Source organism: Magallana gigas, chromosome 8 (assembly GCF_963853765.1).
Source record: "Magallana gigas chromosome 8, xbMagGiga1.1, whole genome shotgun sequence".
Taxonomy (NCBI): domain Eukaryota; kingdom Metazoa; phylum Mollusca; class Bivalvia; order Ostreida; family Ostreidae; genus Magallana; species Magallana gigas.
In genome coordinates this window covers 6,691,350-6,716,210 of record NC_088860.1, presented here as the reverse complement: position 1 = coordinate 6,716,210, position 24,861 = coordinate 6,691,350, and the positions used below count along the sequence as shown (strand labels likewise).

Here is a 24,861-nt window from a genome sequence, read left to right as displayed (position 1 = left end):
TGACCATACTTTTTCGTATATCTATATATTTCCTGTTGATAATTTTTTTTCAATGAACTATTATAATACATACTTCCATGACAGCGCACACACTCACACCAAGACAAAAATTACCTTATTTCGAATAAAGGGATATATACATGTATAAATAGAAATTAGATACTTGAAATAACTTTAATAATTCATAACATTATTAACATTTTGACCATCTTTTATCAAAGCATTCATTATGATAGTTTTTTTGTTCCATTGTATAGCAATCATACAGGGTATGAAAAAACATGACTAACTAAAATGGATCCTACATGCTGATACATTATTTCTGGACGCTTTAAATATATATTTCTTTATCAATGAAATTATCATATCTAATCCTACACATTTAAATTGTGTTAATTAAGTACTAAGTACTACATTGATTAAAATGAACCTACTAAAAATCTTAATCCCAGACGGAGTTCTTTTCAGTATACCTGTAGGAGTTGCAAAAAGCTTAACGTATATATTATAATAAATTTTGAAATTGTTGGCACTCACTCTGAAATATTCGGTAAGCCATCAGAATGCACTAAAAGCAATTTGATAAAACAAAAGGAAAGTGTAACAGAGTTTATATAATGAACGGTTCTGGTATGTTTGCTATTGCTACCATCGAAACAATTTCTACTGATATTTTGTGAATGGATCCCACTGCGTTCCCTATCAGGCTTGGGCGAATTACATTGTAAAGTAATGCATTACATCATGAATTTGGGCATTAAATTACCATTACTTGATTTTCTTGAAGTAATGCATTACATTACCATTACATCCCTATATTTACTAAAACAATTACATGTACAATCTCCATTCTATATCCTTTGCGGTCCCTGTCTGTTACACGTGCCCCGGTTTATAATTTTCAACTTTTCTTCACTTGATTAGCTAGCTTTATATGGAACTTGATTTGTATCATAACTTTCTGTAGATGAATTCAGACCATCTTTTAATCTCCCGTCCCAAGTTTACACTTATTCAGGAGCCGTCAGATTTGACTAAAACACACTTCAAATCTTTAAAAAAAAAAATTCCCTGAGATTACACTTGCTAGGAATACTTTGAACCATGAATGATTCACAGAATGTCACAACTCATTTTGAAATTCAAAATAGAAAACAAGTCTGTTTATAATTATAGAATTTTTTAATACATCTATTGCTTATTTTCACATGACATGTAATATAAACATTCCTGATAAAAGTCAGGGGTTTTACTGTCTCATGTGATTTCACTCCTTTCCACTCGTGATGTGGAAAGCTGATGTTCCACAGCAATAGATGGCGGTACGAGAACGTCCAGTGCATTGCCAGCTTTACTAAATCTCCTGGTACAAAACAGCAAGAGAATGGTTCCAATAACCATACAGTTAAAACAAAATATTTAGAACTATTCCAATAATGCACCAGAACGTTGCACTTCATATGAAAAAAAAAATATTCCTGTTACAATAATGTATTAAATTCTGACAAATCTTTCTCAATAAAGAAAGAGCAAGAGCTGCTTCAGATTTCTAGAAATATAAATTAAACAGTTACAAAAGCAGCAATATTACAGCACTTTCCCATACAAAGTCACAGATTACATAAAAAGGGGGAGAGTTTCTGCTCTCTGATACCACGATATTCGATTCTTCTTGTCCACAACTCACATTTCATAGACAACTGTTAAATTTATTTTATTTCCAGATAAATTGCACTGAAAATGTTTTCTGAATTCACTAGCAAATAAGACAAGAACTCCGAAGTGTGGCAAACGCTTAGATCAGATCAGCTACATTCATGGGCATTTCTTCAATCTGTGTATTGTAAAATTGTTCAATATCACGCAAAGTCCGTACATCCTCTGCAGTGACAAAATTTATGGCTACTCCCTTTCTACCAAATCGTCCTCCACGACCAATCCTGGAAGAATGAAATGTTTGTGCAGAAAAATAATGGAGAGAAAGATTACATCATCATCATACACAGGTAACTATTTCAATGTATTCAAAGGCTTTCACTTGGGCGATTTTGTTTGTAAAAGAAGGGTTTTAGATGGATTGGCAATAGAATTTAGTCTGATTTAAATAAAAAGTGTACCTGTGAATGTAGTTTTCTCGGTTGGCGGGAAGATCAAAGTTAATGACTAAGGAAACTTGTTGTACATCAATGCCCCGAGCTAGCAGATCAGTGGTGATCAGGACACGACTGGAACCGGTGCGGAATTCTCTCATGATAACGTCTCTCTCCTTCTGATCCATGTCACCATGCTTCATAAAATATACAACAAGAAGTTTAAACTACCAACCCTGCTCTAAATAAACATAGTTGTGGTGTACATGTAATGTCCACCATAAATATGTTGAAGAGGGATAAGTTCTCAGATTTTAATATTCAACACAAGACTTCAGGAGAACGAAAGTCAATTTAGGTTTCTTCATCATTAAACTTATCCCTGACTTACAAAAATCAGTCTAATGTAAATTAGCTTAATGTTTCATCTAATATCTGTGAAAAATTAAATATACACCCCCATTTTAAAATACAAAGGCCTTACCATAGCCGACACAGTGAAGTCACGGCTAAGCATCTTGTCAGTGAGCCAGTCCACCTTCCTCCTGGTGTTACAGAAGATGACAGCCTGTGTGATGGTCAGTGTCTCGTACAGATCACACAGGGTGTCAAGCTTCCACTCCTACAAGGCAACACAGTCATCACAGTTAGTCAAACAATTTTTGAAACACTTGTATAAAGAACACTGGTTTGTGTAAATAACTTCTGTCATTGCATCAATTATAAATTATCTATTAACCTCTCTTTCCACTTGAATGTAGAACTGCCTGATACCCTCAAGGGTCAATTCTTCCTTCTTGACCAAGATTCGGATAGGATCCCTCATGAACTTCTTGGTGACATCAAGGACTTCGACAGGCATGGTGGCAGACAACAGGATCACCTACAGAATTTAACATATTCATGAAACCATTAACTACATGTTTATTGTAAGAAACTTAAAATTGTAAAAAACAATTTTTTTTTAAAAAGTAAAAATAAACAGAAAATGTCAATACCTGTATGGACTGGGGCATAAACCTGAAGACATCATAGATTTGATCTTTGAATCCTCTGGACAACATCTCGTCAGCCTCATCCAAAACAAACAGCTGGATGTTTCTGGGGTCTACAATCAAGTTTATTTATTTAAACAAGTGTTTAATACTTTATCATCTATATATTTTTAGGGATTCTTTGCTGACTGGTCATATTACACCTAAACTTTTGCTTACTTAGTGCCCTTCTGCTGATCATGTCATAAACACGGCCTGGTGTTCCCACAACAATGTTGACACCAGCCTGCAGGCGATGGATGTCTTCCCTGACATTGGTTCCACCAATGCAGGCGTGACAGGAGGCTCCCATGTAATCTCCAAGGGCTATCACAACTTTCTGGATCTGAAAACATTTATAAGGAAGGTTTGCAGATTATCAATAACTGTTTGTATTTCTTGTACATTATCACTCACTTTTCACAGTGTTACATTAACATTATCCATAAAGTTGTCATTTAAAGTGCTTCATTTGAGAAATAAGGAAATAATGTGATTCACTGTATAAATCAAAACATGTTAATTTTGGATTTGGTTTAGTGCTGACCTGCTGAGCCAGTTCCCTGGTTGGGGCCAGTACAAGAGCCTGGCAATCTTTCTCCTCTATGTTGAGTTGCTGTAAAATAGCGATGGAGAAAGTTGCTGTCTTGCCAGTTCCAGACTGGGCCTGAGCAATCACATCTCGTCCTGTAATTCAAATAGAAATTGTACTTCAGTGTCAAAACCTATACCCTGAACTTTTTCACAACAATGCACTAATTGAGAGTTTTATTAATTTGGTTGATTTATTAAACTAATACAGGGTTTCCCCTCAGAAGATGGGATCGAAGAGGAGGAAGAACTTACTAGAAACTCTTTTTATAGACTATGTAGACTAAATGAATTTTTCAAACAATGCAGAGATTATAATTTATAATGTACAGCTCTAGTTTGAGATTTTCTTTATGTTAAAAAACACCTCACCCACGTAGAACAGAATTTCATATTCTTCCACTTGACGGCCAGCACTGCCACAGAAAGACAGTGTGGTGCTTTTGGGAAGTAAGTGATGCAAATGTTTCAAATATTTTGTTTACCCTACTCCCTGTCATTTCAGAACGTTTCGCCACCAGACAAACCATATTATATATATACAGGACAATAAATATGGCAAAAAGGTTTTTCTACACCAAGATTCTTAATTCCCGTTATCAATTCAATACCCCTGAACAATGTCTTATCACTTTAACCAGTCATTGGGAACTCTTATTCTTATCACTTTAACCAGTCATTGGGAACTCTTATTTTTAATGGAATACCAAATAATGATGATACAACTTAAAATCATAAGATCCTCTCTAAGTGAAGCATTATCTTTAGGGTCTGAACAGCTTAATCTGAATTTCCAAGAACATTAATCCACAAACTCATGGTTTTAGGAACATTTGTGTCATAAATATTTTCCATTACAAAAATGCTTGCTTTGACAAGAATCTTGTCTCGTAAAAACATTACTGAATTGATTGGTAATTACTGAATAGTCTTTGAGGATATCAATCAGTCACAGGTTGATCTGCAAGTGTTACTATTTTGCGCCATACATTTTCAGATTTTTTTATATTAAGAAACATTCATCCTTTGGTTGAGGTGTCACCCTTATTATTACAGTTTTGATATAAGCATCTATTGTATACATAAAAATAATGTACAGCTCCAGTTTGAGATTTTCTTCAGCTGAGGAACACCTCACCCACATAGAACAGAATTTAATATTCTTCCACTTGACGGCCAGCACTGTCACAGAAAGACAGTGTGGTGCTTTTGGGAAGGCATGTCATAAACTTCACATTACAATTACCTTTAATACAAGGAATAATGGCTCTCTGTTGAATAGCAGAGGGTTTCTCAAATCCATAGGCATAGATTCCTCTCAATAGCTCTTCTCTGAGGTTCATGTCATCAAAGTTGTCCACAACCTCATCCCAGTTGCTCTGATAAATGAAATATATTTTAAGATGATTCAATGAAAAATCATGAAACTAATATGCCAATTTGTGTGCAGTAGCATATGACAAACCTCAATGAGACCACCAGCTTCTGGGATGTACTCCTCTTTGGTATCACCACGGTCTCCACTTTGTGGTCTCTCATTTCGAGACCTGAAATTTAGAATATGGAGCACATAAGTAATATAACATACCAATACAACGCGTTCCCTCCTTCCAGGAACATGAAGTGTCGAGACCACGTGATCAATGAATGACTTAAATGTAACGTCGCAAATGGACAATCGTAGAATCAATATCACGACAATAAGTTTCTCAGAAGATTCGTATATGAGGATTTTGTGTTTACTCGTCGCTATTATCTTGTTAACCTGATTCGTTAACTTTAGCCAGTTCCATATGGATCGCACACGTGCGAACCGGTGTCCGCCATGACACTACCTTCGAATCGCAACCAGTAATTAAATTCGTATTACTAGTACAGTTCTCAATATACGGGTATATAATTCAGAGAAGTTCAAGCTAACATCTTAAAGGTTCCATAAATCGAGTTTCATACAAAACTGATCCTTTATTTCTAAATAATTTCTTACCTATCACCATCTTCAGAGTTATATGACATGTTCTCGCTAGGTACCGCGAATAAAGGACCGATTATCCTTCCGCAATTTCTGAAATTGTTCAGTTAAATGTTTTTCGATCGATTATTTTAAATATGTTTTAAACTAATATAGTTTCTTTAATTTGATTTTTGTAAACACTGTACATTTTTGTTGCTTATATCAAATCAACTATGAGTAGAAATTGGCGAACTATATTTGCGGTTGGCGTATTAATATGTAAAACGTAATTTCCTTTCTTCGCCATCCTTGACGTCACGCACGTGGGATTGCTCTTGATTCAATTACCGATCCCGATGCAATAATCGGTTGAGAAGCGATTTTATTGATAACCGAACTTGTTAAACCGTTCCTCTTGCCGAATACATCCCTGGCGTATATGTATGTTACATGTCGTAAAGGTATAATTCTAATTAGATTGACTGAGAAACAAAAACTGTATTGAAAAAAGATTATACTAATTTATACTTTAAACTGGAGCGCTATTTACAAAATCATGAACAATACCAAATATATCATAGTACTGTGTACGTATTTGTTATATTTTTAGAATATTAAACAAAAGAATAACATGTTGATTTTGACTTAAATTTAACATTTACAAAAATAACATCATAGACAGTTTACCTCTCCATTGGTCATTATTTTGGCCTACCGACAATCAAATTAAATTATTGAGAATTGAATCTAGTATATGATGCATGGTAGATATCATAGAAACTCTTCCTATCCCCCCCCCCCCCCAAAAAAAAGAACCCTCTCAAAAAACAACAGGTACCTTAGATCATACCCCCCCCCCCCCCCGAGGAAGGGGAAGGGGTTCATGTCCTCAAAACAAACATAAAACAGCAAATCGGCCCCAAAACAAACATAACACAATATATTTTATATTCCTTACATAATTAAATGATACAACTACATGTAAGACTTACAAAGAAGAATAAAACATAAATGTGCGTCCCGGGAATAAGGCGGGGATTGGAAACGAACACTGGCCATCATTTTTAAAGTTGTCTAACGGAAGTTGTAGGCTATATCTTCGGACAAATTCTTATTCAATTTATTATGATCATAATATTATAAATTATTTTAATTAACAAAATATACGTAATATAAAATATTACATTTAATCTGTTTAACGAAGAGAACTAGAGAAGACAGTACTAGTAGTTTGGATCAAATTAAAACTATGACATTTAAAACATCCTCCGTGGAAAAAAATTCCATTGAACACATACATGTCTTAGAAATTGTAATTTAGAAAATTTTAGCAAAGATTTTTTTTATTTCGTTGGGAGGAGGGGTAGATACATAAACAGCAAGCTATTTCGACGAGAAAGCACACTAACAACAATGCCTGTTCTGAACAAAGTCCATGTATATTTTTATAGGCCAATTAGTTTTTTTTATATCAGGAAACGTCAAATAACATATCATATTAATGTAATATAAATTCAGACACTATCTATAAAAATAAGAGTTATGACTTTATATATAAGTAGCTTATGAATAAAACCGACTTCTACAAAACTATTTCTGTTCAGTGTACCATTCATTTCCAAATCGAATATTTCCCTTAGTTGAATAAAAAAACTTTGATGAAAAATATCATGTTTATTAAATTTTATTTATTTATTTATCTATATACTTGCTTTTCCTGCGAAAGAAGTGCAAAAATTTGAATGCTAGAATTATTTGAATCGGGTTAGGAATTCTAAAAATTGTGAATTCTTGCAAAGTTTCCACCATCGATTTGTACGGCATTTTTCCCCTACAAAATAAAATATGATGCTTTATGTAGGATTTGCGTAAAGGTTTGCATATACTCGATAGTTAATTAGAGTAAAATCTTCGATTTCTATGAAAGTTTATGTATAATGGAAAATGTTCTCCCTAATGCTTAGTTAATGGTCTCTCTTTTTTGTCCGAATTTCGATCGTACAAATGTAAAAAGAAAGTTGGAATCCGATGCACTTATGGGTGTGCACGTTATTCGTTTATGGTTAATATTGTATCGCTAAGACGTTTTGTCGTATGTGGTACTGGTGTCAAGTAAACAATTATGAACCAATTGCATTCTCAGAAGCCTTGCACAGCATTTCACAAAACATGTTTGATTCTTATGCAGCTGTTTTTGAGATTTTAGTCCAAAAGAGGCTTTTTTGTCTCAGGAAAGAATAGTTATTAAGAGAATCAATATAAGTAATCTGTCGTTTATGAGAAGATCTACACCATTATTTAATTCAAGGTATGTGTAAATTTTTTATGGCATTAATAAGACCGTATTGTAAAGCTCACCATAATATCAAATAATGACTGTTATTTTGTTCATTTTCAGGCTGCCTGTGTCTTTTTATTTTAAGGAAAACAAAATTGAAAGAAATGAAAGGAATTCAATAACTAATTGACATTTCAGTACACAAAAATTGTGACTGAATTAAAGTGAGGTTTACTTTTTATAAAGTCCTGAAGGACAAGGTGGGATAACTTTCTGATTGACACTGATCAAATGTTGTTAAATCGGCCTAATGATTATAGTAATTTTGATAAATGGGCAGAATGAGTTTTTCAATATCAAGCATTTGTTACATGGTTCAAGAGTTTCAATTTTGGAAATAAAATTAGTCGTCTGTTAACCAGTATATGATTTTATTGGACGTTTTTTGTTGTAACTAGAAATTAGATCATACCTTTTGATTTTGTTTGATGAGGAACTGAAGTCAGCTGATGAAGCCAGTATTTATTCAAGATATTAAAGAAATATTGATAATATAATTATATGCTTGAGGTAAACTGCCAAACTGCCAATCTAAAACAGAGGGATAGTGTGGGAAGTTAACTAGAGATGACTCATTAAAATTTTGAAGAGGACATTGCATGTGTTCAGTATTGTATTAGAAGAGTTATTCTTCTTAAAACAGCCTGAGCTACAAAACTGATGTTTATTCAGAAAAATGAAGACCTTAACAATTATGAGGATGATGGAAAAGATGACAGAGGAAAAAGAAGAAAAAAGATGATACTGAATCATAGACAGTGAACTAAGATAGCAAATGATGATGATGATGATGGACCACAGTCATTGGACTCACAAACAATGGACTCACAGACAGTGGACTAAGATAGAAGATGATGATGATGGACCACAGTCAGTGGACTCTCAGACGTTGGACTCAGAGACAGTAAACTAAGATAGGAAATGATGATGATGATGATGATGATGATGATGATGGACCATAGTCTGTGGACTCTCAGATGTTGGACTCAGAAACAGTAAACTAAGATAGGAAATGATGATGATGATGATGGACCACGATCATTGGACTCACAAACAGTGGACTCACAGACAGTGGACTAAGATAGCAAATTATGAAGATGGACCACAGTCAGTGGACCACAGTTAGTGGACTCTCAGACAATGGACTCGGAGACAGTGAACTATGATAGAAAATGATGATGTTGATGGACCATAGTCCAAACATTGGACTCACAAACAGTGGACTAAGATAGCAAATTATGATGATGGACCACCGTCAGTGGACAGAGATAGGAAATGATGAATATGAAGAATATGAGTTGTCATTTATCTCAAAGACCGTCAGAGACATAAGGCTCTCTCTCTCAAAAAAAAGATGACATCCTATTTTATGCTTAAGATTTCTTGCTATTAAAAGAGATGTTAAATGTTATTGATTGTCTTGGAAATGACAAGGTTTGTTTTCTCTTGTGTTTATCACAATTTCAGAGTGTTACTTATTTTGCTGGTTTGAAGGAATTATATATTTATTTGGATATCCATGTAGTAGGGGGAAAAGATTGATCCTTTAAAATTGTTGTGGAAAAAAATAATGCAAAGGATAAATGGCAACTTATAAAAGGTTGGGGAAGTTTTTTTGGAGAGGTGGATTAGAATGGCAGAGTGACATGTTTTTGTGTATTGTAGGTTGATTTATCAGTACAATGGACTCTGGACTACTGGGTCAGGCTGTGCAGTACCATGGTCCAGAACTAGTAAGATGTCTGCAGATAGAACAGCAGCAAGTACCTGTCAGTTTGACTGACCATCTGAATAAGTACCGCCAGAGGCAACCCAATACCTCAAGGTCTGAACAATTCTTGAGAATTCATTTCAAAATAACTGCTTAAAAGATAGTGTAATACCTAGTAGTATTTTATGAGGGAATTTCTTTACTTTGAAATATTTGTAAGAGACCTGTGTTTGGTGTTTTATATTTTAATGTGTCTATTGCAGGCTTCGAAGAGATATCTCCCAGCGTATCCACAGCTTTGTTGCCAAGAAAGCAGATTATCTGTTTAATTCTGTAGAAGATGCATCGGGACATCCAGCCTCTTCCAGTGATGATGGTAACCTCTTTCTTCTCTCACACATTATGAACTTAAGTTCTTAAGTTGAGGTTGTTTTTTATAATTGACTAAGGATAAAGAATTTGATAAATTTCATGTAAATGTATATAACCTAAATCTAGTATGAAGACAAGAAATTTCAAAAAAAAATTCTTGTTCAGGTTATATTGAAGTATTTCTTATGATGATTTGTTTACAGATACTTATGCAAAAATGCCACCAATTGAGTCCTTTATGGGAGTAGACTGGACTGCAGCTAGAAGACATTTCTTTAATGTGAGTGAATTTCAAAACGTTTACAAGGATGATTGAAAAAATGCTGTGACTGTTTAAAGGGTGTAAATACAGTAAGCATGAATTTTTTTTGAGGGGGGGGGGGGGGGGGAGAGATACAACATTGATATTGGATACTATTTTTAGAGGTTAGAGAGAAACAACATTGTGATTGGCTACTATTTTTAGAGTTAAGAGAGATACAACGTGTGATTGGTTACTATTTTTAGAGTTTAGAGAGATACAACGTGTGATTGGTTACTATTTTTAGAGGTTAGAGAGAAACAACATTGTGATTGGCTACTATTTTGAGAGTTTATAGAGATACAACTTTGTGATTGGCTACTATTTTTAGAGTTAAGAGAGATACAACGTGTGATTGGTTACTATTTTTAGAGTTAAGAGAGATACAACGTGTGATTGGTTACTATTTTTAGAGTTTAGAGAGATACGACATTGTGATTGGAGTAGTGACGACGGCCCTAGAGAGTGGACTGGTTCTTACTCTTCTGTGTCTGGACAATGACAAAGCTCGGGATATTGATGAGATGAAAATAACAGCATTCTGTCCAGCAAAGGAGCTCCCCAGAGTCCCCTATCAGAGCCCCCTGGAGGGGTTTGCTGTTAAGGACAAAGTCAGAGGTCAGCTGATAAATAGACTAAAATCTGCACTGTAAAATAAAATGATAAATACCCTGTCAGAACAATTGTCGGTGAAATGCATTGCTGTTGTTTCATTTTGTAGGAGTTGTAGTGAATGTGAATTCCGAGTCTGAGCGGATCATAGTGTCCCTGAACGAGCGAGCTTTGTCGGAGGAGCAGGAGACGGTCAAACTTGTATGGTCCCCATTTTACACTCTTTATAACATTACTATAGGATCAGTTAATACTAGGGATGTCAACGAGTACCCGGTTAACCGGGTACTCGATCGAACGTCCGAGTATCAAATACTAAAATCGGTACTCGGATGTATATTTTTTAATATTTCTAAGTTTATTTAATAATGCATTAAAACATTGGTTTTAAAACTTAAAATGTCCATTGCATTTGTACATACAGCAATTAGGATTCCCTACGCCTCTAAACTGCTAAATATGCTAAATGACCGTTATCGCCTGTGGCAGTGTTTATATAGTAATTATCGTGACCAAGCACCTGTTACCTAGCTTTTCTCACCTTTGGCTGTCTTCTACCTTTATTTTTGGCTTACTTTAATGATTTGTTTTCAGTGAAAATCGTTTAGATAGTCTATTATAAATTGAACAGACCTAAAATGCCGCCACCGACTTCAAAGGTCTGGAAATATTTTAAAAGAACTAAAGATTCAAAAAACGTAAAATGTCAGCTGTGCGAAGTAAACTTATCCTATGCGGGGGTAACGACAAACATGTTAAATCAAATTCGTCTTAAACATAAGGAGGAATTTGACAGGCCAGAAACTCCAGAAAAACAACCGACTTTATCGAATTTTGTCAATTTCCAATAAACCGTAAATTCTCGGGAAAAGAGACGGATGATATTACACGTGTGATTGTTGATATGGTTGTGTTTGATTATATGCCGTTACAAATGGTCGAAGGCAAAGGCTTTAAAAAACTGATGTCCATCGTCGCACCAAACTACAACATACCGTCCCGTAATACTAAAAAATCTAGGATCGAAAAAGTGTACGAAGATCGTAAATCCGCTCTGTTAAGAGAACTTGATAAGAGTTGATACTGTAGCTCTGACGACTGATACTTGGACATCAAACGCAACAAAAAGTTTCAATGTACTTGTTCATATTTATTTATACTTTTACCGAGTACCCGGGTAATCGATCGGAAAAACGTCCGAGTAACCGAGTACTTAAAATTGACCGATTTGACATCCCTAGTTAATACAGACTACTTTTGTATTTAGTAAAACATGATCTAATTTGTGTACAACAGTTTATATAAATGATCATTTTTCATTTTGTTATTGTAGCAATTATTTTATGAAAGTAATTCTTCTTAATCATCTATAGTACACTTATACATGTACTTTAGAACTTGTATGTTTACTTTATCAGTTTTGGATAAATTCTTACACCCTGAAAAACATTTTTCAGATGTAAGGCTTTTAATTTTACACATCAAATGCACTGTAAACCTACTTTAAAAAGTTGAAATTTGAGACCATTCAACACCTGTGATTTTCTCATTAGCATCCTTGTGCTTTCTCTGATTTCAGGGTCTTATAAATGCTGATGATTTTCCTGTCCAGTACAGGTAGCTTTAAGTTATATATTGCCGTTGTATGCAGTCAAAATTTCAACAACCTGTACCAGTTGATTGACATTTAAAAATTTTGGTTCAATTTTTTTCAGACGCAAGTTACACATACGCGGGTTGACCTTTGATGAGCTCCTGCACTCCATAGTGGGATTTAACAATCAAGGGAATGTGTCATTTCTGCTGGATACTTTGAAGCTAGACGAGACATCATCCTACATGAGAGGCCTTCACAAGTATGTGGTCATTTCGGCATTTATCTGTGAAACAATTAGCATCACACCAATACTGTACATGGGGGCTAAATATGATGGTGGTTTATTATATCACTATGTAAAGGATTATGATTATTTTCTAAAAATTATGGCATTTTTTTTTTTTGCTTTAAGACATTGAATTTGTGAATAATTTATATTGCTCATTTATAGGCAAAAAATTAATATACTTTTCTTTTTCAGGAAACAAGTTCCTGAGAAGGAGATGTCGGAAGGTTTGAGAAAACAGCAGTCTCAGAAATGGGCACACCAATGGTAATTGATTAGTTATTCTGCTGGTATCATTTCTATATATAAGACAAATCTATCATGTTATTTCACACAGGGTGTAATACTTTGATTTAATATTATTCTCTTTTGTCAGTGTGGCCGATGGAATTAAGTACTTCAAGATGGGCCGACAGACAGAGGCCATTCAGTACCTGAACAAAGCTCTACAGATTGATGAGACCAATGTGGAGGCGCTGACAGCCAGGGGAGCACTGTATGTGTACATCGATATCTATACTTACCTCCATCAGAGATATCTCGTAAACAGGGGTTTTACCTTTAAAAACCTCCAGATTGTGATCTCTCAACACATTTCTGTTCATTATTTATATCTCATTTCATCTCTGCTAAAACATAAAATCTGATTCATTTTAAAACATTTTTGGTAAAATAAAGTTTTGTGGGTGTTTGAAGAGAAATGCAAATTTTATATGCGAATCCTCTTACGGATAGATAATGATGAAAATCTTGATGAATTTCTTAATTAAGAGCATTATTCTATAGGTATGCAAACAATGAAAGCTACAACAAAGCAATGGAAGACTTTGAAGAAGCATTGAGGATAAACCCCACCCATCAAAATGCCAAGAAGTATATGTATGAGACACTGTTAGCCGTGGCTCGTGTGTAAGTACATGTTGAATAATTAATCCCTTGTTTGTACACATACCTGTAAAAACTGGAAATTGGTCAGGAAAGTGCTCGTTAGAGGATACAGAACATAAACGCATGATAGAGAACATTAAAGCATATAAAACAATAGTTAGTCAGAAAATACGTCAAGTACCTATATCAGCATGTTCAAGAAGACGTATACTGCAGAATCATTAAATTTGGTGGGGGCCAAATTCCGTGGATTGCTTAAGTTTTACAGGTTAGTGGGGACGTAATTTCGTGTATTATCTTATACTTATAAAAGGATTTATGACTTTATAACCCATATTCAATAATTCATGGAGAATGTTAATTTGTGGATGAGAGGCAGCCACGAAAATTGAGCCACCACGAAATCTAATGATTCCACAGTAAATAACTTACTTGCTTGGACAACTCATATTTTGGCATAGATTTTTCTCATGTCTTGAAGTTGCCAGTTTATTACATTGATATGATAAATACAACTCCTGGATTTTTATTAATTGACTTTTAGGAAGGAGGATCTGGAGGCTTATGAAGAAGCTGAGATGTATGTAAAGAAAGCCCTGGATATAGAGCCTCAGTCTGTGGAAGCAAGGGAGGCCCTCAGATTTCTACTCTACAAAAAGGTATCATTCTAATGTGGAGGACGGTTAATATATGTAGGGTGCCATGACCTAACCCAGGTAATTTTTTACCTGGAAACTAGAAATTAGGGCATTTGTTTTTCTGTATCAAGAAGTTTTTAGAGATGGTTTTCATGTACCAGGTGCACTGCACTGTGTGTGATTTAATTTGTGTATTGTGAGGTATTGATGTTTTAACCTCTTTCATAGGAACGGCACCACTCCAGTGATCGCTACAGAAAACCGTCTCGACACGATGAACACCAAGATTCAGACGAGGATATGTTTATGGGTCGCACCACTGCCACACTTAAAAAATTGATTAATGAAGACAAAAGCAGGTTTGTAAAGTTGTAGTTTTATGATTTCTTCAGAATCATTTAAATTCATGGGGCAAACTTTAGGGATTGGCATTTTTTAAATGTTCATTGAAATGTAATTTTACTGATTTGCTTCTATGTTCAATGAATGAAGAACAAATTTCTTAATTCCTAAAAGATGCTAATTTGTCTGTAAGGAGTACCTATGAAATCTACAAAAATCAAGATTCCGCAAATTTGATGATTTCACATTATGTAAGAAAATTCTATTAAATAAAATCTGATCTATACATTTTTGATATTTTTTTTCAGAAGTGGAAAAAAGAGAAGAGACAGGTCTCCTCAAGGTTCAAAGTCACGAAGGTCAAGATCAAGATCACCAAGATCTGAAGGTCACAGAGATTTATTTGGAAGTAATAAATATGACAGCATTCCAGGACTAGATCTTGGACAAGAGGCCTCAGACAGAAGGAATAACTCGCCACCCAGGCAAAGATATCGGTCAAAATCGCCGGATGAATCACCCAGCCGCATGTACAATGTTGACCACCAGTCTTCATTCATGTCCAAAGGAAGTGACTTTTTTAAAGACTTGAAGGACTATTCTGATAGAAAAGGGACACATGAAGGAGAATATAGAGATAATCGAGATTATAGTAGAGATAGAGATCGGGAATTTAGTAGAGAGCGTGAATATGGAAGAGATCAAGATCGTCGTAGCCTGGAAGGAAGTAGAGAAAGGAGTTTGGATAGAAACGCAGACAAACAAAACCAGGGCAGAAATCCTGATAGGGAAATCAGAAGGAAAGATAAGTATGCTGAAGGAAGCAGGGGACTGCAGAGAAATCCTGAAAGAGGAAGTCTGGAAAGAAGTCAGGATTGGAGGAATATAGGGATCCCTGATTCTCACAAAGAGAGACAGGACAAGAATGACATAGACTTTCTGTATGGAGATATTGGAGAATCTCAGAGAGACAGACAAGAAAAAGGAAACCCAAGTTTCACTGAAAATCTGATGAACATCAGACCAAAGTCTGATCGATCATTGCAAATAAAGGACAGGAATGAGAATCGCCCGGCATCCCCAACTAGGAGGAGTGTGTCACCCAGAGATAGGAAAGGTGGACAGAAGACCAGGGAAGGAATGTATTCAAAGGAAGAAAAGAGAGAGAATGAGTTTACCAGCAGCGATAAAGGCAACACTGACAGTGAATCGCCAGTAAAGAAGAAGAAGTCCAAGAAAATGAAAAACAAAGACAGTAAAGGAGAGAAAAGAAAACGGAAAAACAAGGGAAGTGTCTCTCCCTCAGATAAGAGGTACCCAAAAGAGGACGGAGAAGACAGGAAAAAGGATGACTGGGAGTCACAGGGTAGCTACGGTAAAGATCGTAAAACAGAATTTAAAGACAAGGATAGTTTTGAAGCAGATTTAAAACCTAAGCTTGATAAAAAGTATAAGAAAAGAAGAGAGTATTCAACAGACAAAGAGGTAGAGAAAAAGAAACAAGTAAAAGGGGGATCTTTGGAAGAAGTTGTGAAATCCAGATGGGATAGTCCAAGCGATGAGAAATATTACAAAAGTTTAAATTCTGAGAGAAAATCACGGTTTGATGCAGATGATAAACCTCGAGACAAATTGCAAAAGCCAAAACAAGAAACAGCATCAAAATTCAGCAATACATTCCAAGAAACTATGGACAAGAAAGATTTCTCTAAAGTTAAAGAAGAGCCTGTAGGACCACCAACATCAAATCCATACAAGTCATCTTCTCGAGAGAGGGACAACAGTTACCCTAAAGCTGAGACAAAAAAGTTTGCTCTCCCATCAAAAGAGGAACTGGACAGAGAATTTGAAGGCATTCGCATTCACATACGAAATGACAAATACAATGCTGTTGAAGAACCAAAAGCACCCACTGGTAAACTTGGGGTCCGGCCATTTGATAGTGTAGAAGAAGACCCGGTCAGCATTGTGAGTGCCCTCCACACAGACCAGATCTATGCTCCCAAACCTGAGCCAGTGTTCCAAGAAGAGATGTTTGAGGTGAAATTAAAGAGGGAAGATAGTCCAACTTATGAAAGACCAAAGTCAAACTATAGACAAAGACGGTCATCCTCCTCCTCATCTTCTAGTAAGAGCCGCTCTCCATCTCGCGACAAAGATCAGAGACGGAAGGCAGTAAGGCACGATAAAAGGTCAAGATCAAAGGAGAGCAAAAGCCATTCTCCAGGTTCCCGGTATTCACAGTCTGAGAGAAAGAGATCTAGGTCCCCACATCACGTAGGAGATAAGAATCCCATTGGCAAGAAATTGTACGAGATCAATCGATACAATAAAAACAGATTCAAGGCAGATGGGAAATCCGTAACTATAAAACCATTTATAAAATTAGAGATTGATTCTCGGGGAAGAGGTGCTAGGGGTGTTGGAATGAGGGGAGGTAATAGTGGAATGAGAGGAGGGATTAGGGGTGGAGCAATGGGGAGAGGGGACTCAAAGTTTGTTGAGGGTAGAGGAAAATTTATTCCTCGAGGTAGGGGTGTTTTCCGGGGACGCAGACAGTTCCAAGCTGGAAGAAGGGGGAGAGGGGGCAATTTTAGGGGCCATTCTCACTACTCTAAACATAGATCAAGAGGTCGATCTGACTCAAGGTCCAGAAGTCGATCAAGGTCAAAAGGTCGTTCAAGGTCCAGAAGTAGGTCAAGAGGTCGTTCAAGGTCCAGAAGTAGGTCGCGGTCAGGACATCGATCTAGATCAAGATCCAGATCCAAACACAGATCAAGATCTCCAAAGAATCGACCACCTAAAAGTAAATCTCCCAACAAAAAGAGGGGTAGCTGGTCCCCACCCATAGGTCAAGGAAGTGGTTATTATGGTCCCCGGGCTAAGGATAAACCAGGTAAACCAGTTGATGGAGGAATCCCAGGGGGCAATGTCCCTTCCTCGGACAATGCTCCAGTGACCACCGAGGGAAAGGGCTCCCTGGAAATGATGGAGACATTTCTTGAGCAGCTGAGACAGAAAAAAATGCAGGCCGCTGCAAACAATAACTTTTAAAAATGTTAATAAGAGAAATTGAAAGGCCATAATGGCTACAAGATTAAAGTTTTATAGTGACATAAGATTATTAAAAAAGCTCAAGTTTTTTTTGATTTCTTGAGTTTATGTCTTTTGAATACAAGTGTCGAGTTTTAAAGATGATGTTGCACATTATGTGTTGAAATTTAGGATGGAATACATTGAATTTTAAATTTTGTACAATTAAAATGAACCCCAAGAACCTTCACTTTGTTTGTTCCCATATATGTACATTGTGTTCATAATCCATCCAACTTCATATCATTGCAGTTATTTTTAGGATGCAACTCAATTTTTCTAGGACCATGTGTATTTGTAACAGTTGTAATGTGTGAATCAGTTAAGAATTTGTTTTTCTCTAATTTTATGTTTTTAATGACCAGTTCAAACATTTAAAAAAAAACCCACTAATTATGAATTGAAGATTAATCCTATGATCGTTAGAATATATGAAAGATTGTATTGAGGCTGAATAGGAATGGATTTTTGCTTATTTTTAAATAAAGAATTTAATGTATTGGAAAACATGTATTCTTCATCTTTTAGTATTGATAAGTTTATATATACATGTACTTTATAATATTAATTTGGTTCTATTTATAGTTCAGGAATTCACACATCTATTATATTTTTTAAAATACCTGTCTTACACTTAACATCAAATTTTAATTCTAAAATATTCCAAATGTATTTATTTAAAATAGATTTATTTATTATTTTCCTGTGATTTCTGAATTTAGGACTGATATTGTATCAGATGGAAATTTGAAAGAAAATTTTTAACATTTTTTTGGGTGTGTGTGTGTGGGGGGGGGGGGGGGGGGGGGGTTGTTGTTGTTGATATGATACCACAAAAGCATGTAAAAAGCACCTCAGTATATGGTTTAAAATCCTCCAAGATTATTTACCATTGTTTCTTTCGGAAATCCTCTAACAATAAGACCCTTGTATGTATCTTGTAATGAAATCCCAGGGGAAATAAACTTTTCCACTGGATTAAATATACCAAGATTTGGAGAAGTGTCAAAGGCCTACATGCTCATCCAACTATAAAGATAGGAAAATAATAGCTCAGCAAACCAAACACTCCAACTGTGGTGTACTTCAGAGTACATGTATGACCATTTCATGATGGAGTACAAAAACTATACCCTTAATCATACCAATGTTTACTATTGGACTGCATAACATTGCTTTCCTGGGTTGTTAAACTCCCCATCATGTGAGCTAGCCCAGTTACTAGTCTATAGTACTATTAAATATCCAATTTTTTTCACTGTCTTTGGGATAAAACTACAAATTGATTTTGTAATGGATAGTATTATAAATTTCATCAATGGCCATTTCAATATTTGCACTAGTGCTGAAAATTATATAGGAGTAATCTATTCAAGAAATCTTTCTTTGAATATAATGAGATCAGATGTGGTCAGGTGTGATCAAATCTATTAGTCCACCCCCGGCCTAATAATGCTCAGAGTGATTCAATGTATTCCTAAGTTATAGTTACTTTTCTTGATCATTTACTTCTTGTAAGAAAAAGAACAGGCAGTGAAGGTAACACAGGTATGTGTTGATTCTCCTCCCGTTGCCCAGTTAGAACATCTTGTAGAGCTGTTCTGTTTATTGTTGGTTTTTGAATGAATTGATACATGTAAAATACCTGGAAAATTACAAATGTATGAAATACCTACTTCTTTATTCTTGAAGGTTATAAGAATTCTTACATGAGCAATGTTCAAATCCTGTATTGGTAATCATCACTTTGATGATTAAACAAATTTAACAAGACCTTGGACTTTTGGCAAGATGTAACTATAAGTCTATTTCTTTGATTAAAACATTAAAAATTATGATAGTTTTGAATAAATATGCTTAGACTGGTAGTCTCAGCTCAAAAACAAGCCAAATTATGTTGATCTCAAAGAGCCATGACTGAATGGCCAGCAATGAAATAGACTTGCGTCACATTGCTGTTTGACACAACTACCAAAGTCCAAGCTCTTGTTAAAATCTTCAGAGATCTGCAACATTCCTTATTTATAAACACAAAATCAAATAAAAGTACATTTCAACAAATTTATTAAAAACCATTCAATTAAGTTACAACAAAATAAAAACATTTACATGTATTTGATGATTTTACTACAGTGGCATTACCTGTAATATATACACGTTACCTGATGCAAACATGCTCAGTAATAAATTTTCAGCAATATATTTAAAACCGAAACTATATAAATAGTATACATTAAATTCTGTTAAAACCAATGTTGATTTGTACAATTGTGTTATTTACACATAAATGTATAAGAAATTGCACACTATATTCAGTTGAACAAGATTTATTGATCATATTTTTTTCAACTGAGCTCTAAAATACATAAACGAAGGAAAATTGGCACTAGATGACCAACAATAATTTTTGACCCCAAGCTTTTTGGGAGTATTTAACTACCAGAGAAGACAACATTAAATGAAACGATTATCACATTTAAATACTGTACAATACTGAAGTCTGTGTGGAGATGAAGACAAAAAGATGAAAAATACTAGGTAAATGACCACTTGGTCTACAGCTGCTCCAGGTAGGAAAGATTACCGATCAGGGGCACATTCTTCAAAACAAAGAATGCTCAATCACTTCAAATCATTTACAATTCACAAGATACAGCATGGTCCATCTCCATCTTACATAATCATTATAGAGCTACCATAATTACATGTACCACATTGTTCAATTGCTGTACAAATTACACTGGGTTGCGAATATTTCATGATTTGCTTAAAGTTTGGTGCCGTCTCATTTGGAGCAATCATGTTATATATTTCCTTTTTTGTACTTGTATAACTAAAACTGTACATATACTGTACACAGGGAAATAAATCTGCAGATTAAATTCACAATGACACAAGTGTTTTAATTAATTCACTTCCAAGTTTTTCTCTGCAGAGATTGTTTTCACGAATTTGTATCCAAGTTTTCCAAAGGGATTCACACACAATGAAAAAATCAAATAAATTATAACACCTTTTCCATGTTTCCAGCACTTATTGTATTGGAATGGAAACACTGTTCAATGCCAGCATTTTGCAGCATTTCCTTTGACAATTCAGGGAGTAATGGGAGGTCCTCCCCCGACACAGACTCGGTCAGAATGGGTTGAAGGTCAAGGACAAGCCTGGCTCTGGAACTCGTTCCTGACTTGCATTCCTTGTTTCCCATCCTTTCCAGAATTTTTGTTGTATTGCTGGATCATTGTCATCCATACTGTGTCCGGGATCTTTTTCATTTTCCTACAAGTAGATTGCATAAAAAACATAAAAATGCTGGTTAAAAAAAAGAAATTAAACTTACTGGTAATTTGTACTCTGAACATCTTCACTAGCTAAGGGTTTTCAGTCCACTCTGCTCCCCATATAAATTTATAGACAGCAAATAAAACCCTTGGCTAGCAAAGATGTACCCTGAAATGATACAGCAAAATGACAGCAGACAGGTAGATATACATAAAAGATATATAGTAAAAAAATTAAATTAAAAAGGTTATTTATCTCAAAGTTGTTAACAGTTCTAATGGGAATTACATTAGATCAAGATATTTCAGCTGTACTTTACCTCAATGTATACTTCCACTGTTTTTTTTTTTTTACTTTGCCTCTTCAACAGTGTTTAATGCCAATGGTGACATTATCCTATATTTCTGATTGTTACATATATGTACAAACACATTGTATTCTTGTAACATTACAGGCACTGTGGTGGCCATTCTTGTGTTAGCTAGGCTATATAAGCTGTTAGTGAGTGGTCTACTGTCATTTACATACACGTATCACATCGGTCACACACAGATCAATAATAGAGGCGTTTTTTAATTATTTTTTTTAGATATTTCTTTTTGAGTATCCACTTAGAAGATTGATGTTCTTAATTGTAAATCTATATACTTTACATTAAGTTGGTCAACAAGATGATAATTCTTTGCAAAATCAAACAATAACAGTTCAGTATTACATTTTAAAAATAATTTTTCAGAAATTTTAATATTTAGGTGGAGGGTTGCATAGTTTACATAAGGATAACTCCTCTTTGTATAAGACTGCATAACAAAGTATGTGATACATTCACTTATCATTTAACTACCGGTATTTATTATAAAATTGTATTAAAGAGCACTTGTTCCCCTTCTTACGCTATACATGTACGATGCATATTGGCATACTCTTAGTAACAAGCTTCAGGTACACAAGCTTTAAGTAGACATTAAATTTCAAAAACTTGTCCTCATGACCTACTTTTTTACAAAATATCCCTCACAATGTTAAAGATATGATCCAGAAATTGAGGTTTTTGTGACCTCCATTTGAGATGCATTACACCCTGCTGTCCAGAGATGCATCAGCTGACTAGGTAAGTTTGATTGTGATAGACATTATACTGCTCAGGTCTGACCTGGCCACAAAAAACCCACACCATAAAATATGGCTTGCAAAGCATGGGTGCAGTTGAAATAAAGTTTAAGTTGGTGGGCCAAAGTTAAAAACTTCTAATCAAAGTTTATGTACATGTATACACATAAGTACATTTGTATTTTTCGATCATAATATTGATATACCGTAACCTTACTTCTTATGAGAGCATAGAGAAAAAGCAGAGTTTACAGCAGCAATATTTCAAGATAAATAGATATGTCCTGTTCACTAGAAAAGCTATAATAATCCAGGTAAAATCTATTTTGCAGGTTCAATGCGTGTATTTTGTTCTGAAAATTATACCTTGCATCAGACTTTCAATACTGTAACACAAAAGTGAATTGATACCAACCCAGTGCTGTAAAATTGATTTGATTACTCTGTTCCAATATTTGATACATGGAAATATATACTCAACACAAGGTCATTCATAGTGATTTGCGACAAGAAATTAGATTAAATGGACGCTATTTAAGACACACAGTCCCAACCTTCATGATAATCCCAATATCCACCAAGCTCTCTGAATAATTTCACTCACACATATAGACAACATAGGCCTAGACTTCGACAAGGGAATAACATGTATTTTCAAAAACTTTGTTTCTGTTTAAATTTTTATGCATGTGTTGCAGAGTTATAAGTACGTAAAATCTAAAAAAAAAAGAAGAGGATTTCTATTTGACCAAACATAAATGAATTTTTCAGTTGAGGACATAAATTGAAATTTGTATACCTTTACCCATTGAGTACGGTAATAAAGATACATGTATTTGTGTGCAGGCGGCCTCATCACCCAAAAACTTAATAAAGCTGGACTGTGAAGCAGCGAAACGCCTTTGATAAACAGCATTACATCTTAATAGCACATATGGTAAATAGTACAAGAAAAAGCAATACACATTAACAGTACCTATAATACTATCAAAGAAGGCAGCAAAGCAGAATAAGCAATGGTAAGAATTTCCATTTTAAAGGGACAGTTCACAAATGTTACCGGTCCAACCTCAACACAGAGGATTATCTTTATGTTTTTGTCCCTTTGGACAGATTTGCCAACCCCTTTGCTGCTGAGTGGATGTGAAGTAAAATAATTCGTCCGTTAATCCTGGAAGAGCACTCAGTTAATTTTAATGTCAAAGCTATGGCGAGAAGGTGGAGAGGGGTGATGCAGGCCAGGCCTGATACTGCCCAATCCTATTTAGAGTTTAGTGGATACATAATTATAGCTAAATGCTAATTAATATTGTCAATTATTTAAGCTGCCTGGTCTAATTTTTTGGCAGAATCTTTATGCAAAACAATTGTTTTAAAATGTTCAATACTTTCATCTAATTATAACCCCAGAACCAGCCTCTTTTGTTTCAAAGCCATGAGTATTTGAATTTCCATTGGATTACACAGATATTTAAAGTGCCTATGCAATGAGTGTAAATATATTTAGTTTTGTTCCCCAATTATTTAAGATAGAATAAGGCAGAAATTACCAATCCAAACTTCAAAGAAGTAGATTCTTTTTTCTTGTATATATGTTTAATTAGCTTAAACACTTTTTAAAGTTCATCGCATTACTGATGACAGTTGCCAGTGTCTTGCATATATATACCAATCTGAGCATCTTTTTAATATTCAAAAATTTCTGTCAGGACGTTTTGTTTTGTATTTAAACACATTTTGGATAATATTATTTTTTTTATAAAAATATTGCATACTGGTACATTTGTAAATCCTGTTACCCTTTTTAATTGAGATTTGGATGTTTTATTTACAGAAATACTGCTTTAATTATTAATAATAAAGATAACTTCAGCACTGTCTGTCAATAATATGCATTTAATTAAACCATCCATAATTTATGCCCTACAATCGGACCAAGCAGCTTTTACGAAATTATCAATATTTGGAATTCATTGTGAGTTGATAATTGTTTTCATATTAAATCTATATCAAGATTAAAAAAAGATAACCAAAAGCAAAGCTTCTCCAAGATTTAAAATATACACACTCAAATGTGATGTCCTCCTTTTTCTCCAGTTTGAAGGGTAGCATTATCTCCGTCATTTCCCTTCCTTCTTTCAACTTCACTGGGTCAAACTTTAGTTGATCTAAACACAAATAATGTCAAGTTGTAAATCAACATAATTGTTTCATGAACTTACAATTACTTCATTAGACACATGCTGAATAAAGCAAAAAAACATTGATTCCCGGGAGTTATTTCCCATCAACCTAGTATGCATTTATTATTTCTTTATGGAAATTGCAAGAAATAAGATGAAAAACCCTAGCATTATAAAGTTCATAACTGTCAGAAAATTTAAAGCAAAATTTCAAAATCTGTTTCTCCTTATTTACCACATATATTAATTCCTAGCCTTTAATCCCAGCAAAAAGGAATCTAAAGTGAATATTTCTTTATTTTTTTTTATTAATAATTATATTTTGAAGACTTATTAAGAGTCTTGTGCACCAAAGAACCTATTCATCTCAAACTGTTCCTTTGAATTTCTTGCATGAGCTTAGTTTTGATATAAATCTATTTATATATCTATATATCTA

At 34.7% G+C, this 24,861-nt stretch overlaps 3 protein-coding genes across 11 annotated transcripts in view; 1 reads left to right on the top strand and 2 right to left on the bottom strand.

Moving 5' to 3' along the window:
- Nucleotides 1–1,163: 1,163 nt before the first annotated feature.
- Nucleotides 1,164–5,852, bottom strand: LOC105323723 (eukaryotic initiation factor 4A-I). The gene is made up of 10 exons (XM_034474202.2): nucleotides 5,703–5,852; nucleotides 5,181–5,262; nucleotides 4,962–5,094; nucleotides 3,672–3,811; nucleotides 3,305–3,470; nucleotides 3,089–3,198; nucleotides 2,830–2,973; nucleotides 2,575–2,712; nucleotides 2,118–2,287; nucleotides 1,164–1,940 (listed from the first exon to the last, which is right to left on the bottom strand). The coding sequence occupies exons 1-10, from the start codon at nucleotides 5,729–5,731 to the stop codon at nucleotides 1,796–1,798; spliced, it is 1,257 nt and encodes a 418-aa protein (XP_034330093.1). The 5' UTR covers nucleotides 5,732–5,852; the 3' UTR covers nucleotides 1,164–1,795.
- A 1,599-nt stretch (nucleotides 5,853–7,451) lies between these two features.
- Nucleotides 7,452–18,354, top strand: LOC105333472 (tetratricopeptide repeat protein 14 homolog). Of its 6 annotated transcripts, none has more exons than XM_066068132.1 (15): nucleotides 7,525–7,543; nucleotides 8,680–9,441; nucleotides 9,673–9,832; nucleotides 9,979–10,094; nucleotides 10,294–10,370; nucleotides 10,805–11,009; nucleotides 11,113–11,204; nucleotides 12,583–12,620; nucleotides 12,719–12,859; nucleotides 13,082–13,153; nucleotides 13,263–13,382; nucleotides 13,673–13,795; nucleotides 14,319–14,433; nucleotides 14,641–14,771; nucleotides 15,063–18,354. In XM_066068132.1, exons 3-15 carry the CDS (start codon nucleotides 9,690–9,692, stop codon nucleotides 17,806–17,808), a joined length of 4,119 nt encoding a protein of 1,372 aa, XP_065924204.1. In that variant the 5' UTR covers nucleotides 7,525–7,543; nucleotides 8,680–9,441; nucleotides 9,673–9,689; the 3' UTR covers nucleotides 17,809–18,354. The 6 variants fall into 6 exon arrangements, with proteins under 6 accessions (XP_065924201.1, XP_065924204.1, XP_065924200.1 ...); XM_066068128.1 differs by lacking the exon at nucleotides 7,525–7,543 and adding an exon at nucleotides 7,562–7,977 and having other exon boundaries at nucleotides 8,068–9,441; XM_066068131.1 differs by lacking the exon at nucleotides 7,525–7,543 and adding an exon at nucleotides 7,562–8,207.
- Nucleotides 18,355–19,894: 1,540 nt separating this feature from the next.
- LOC105333471 (protein timeless) overlaps nucleotides 19,895–24,861 on the bottom strand; it is a 34,196-nt gene continuing 29,229 nt past the window's right edge. For 3 of the 4 annotated variants that reach the window (XM_011436466.4, XM_011436467.4, XM_066068175.1), the window contains 2 exons: nucleotides 24,308–24,407; nucleotides 19,895–21,126 (listed from right to left, as the gene is read on the bottom strand). In XM_011436466.4, the coding sequence (XP_011434768.3) occupies nucleotides 21,000–21,126; nucleotides 24,308–24,407 (227 nt within the window). In that variant the 3' untranslated portion in view covers nucleotides 19,895–20,999. Of the gene's footprint in view, nucleotides 21,127–23,299; nucleotides 23,411–24,307; nucleotides 24,408–24,861 lie in introns of all 4 variants that reach the window. The other variant, XM_066068176.1, reaches the window with a different exon arrangement.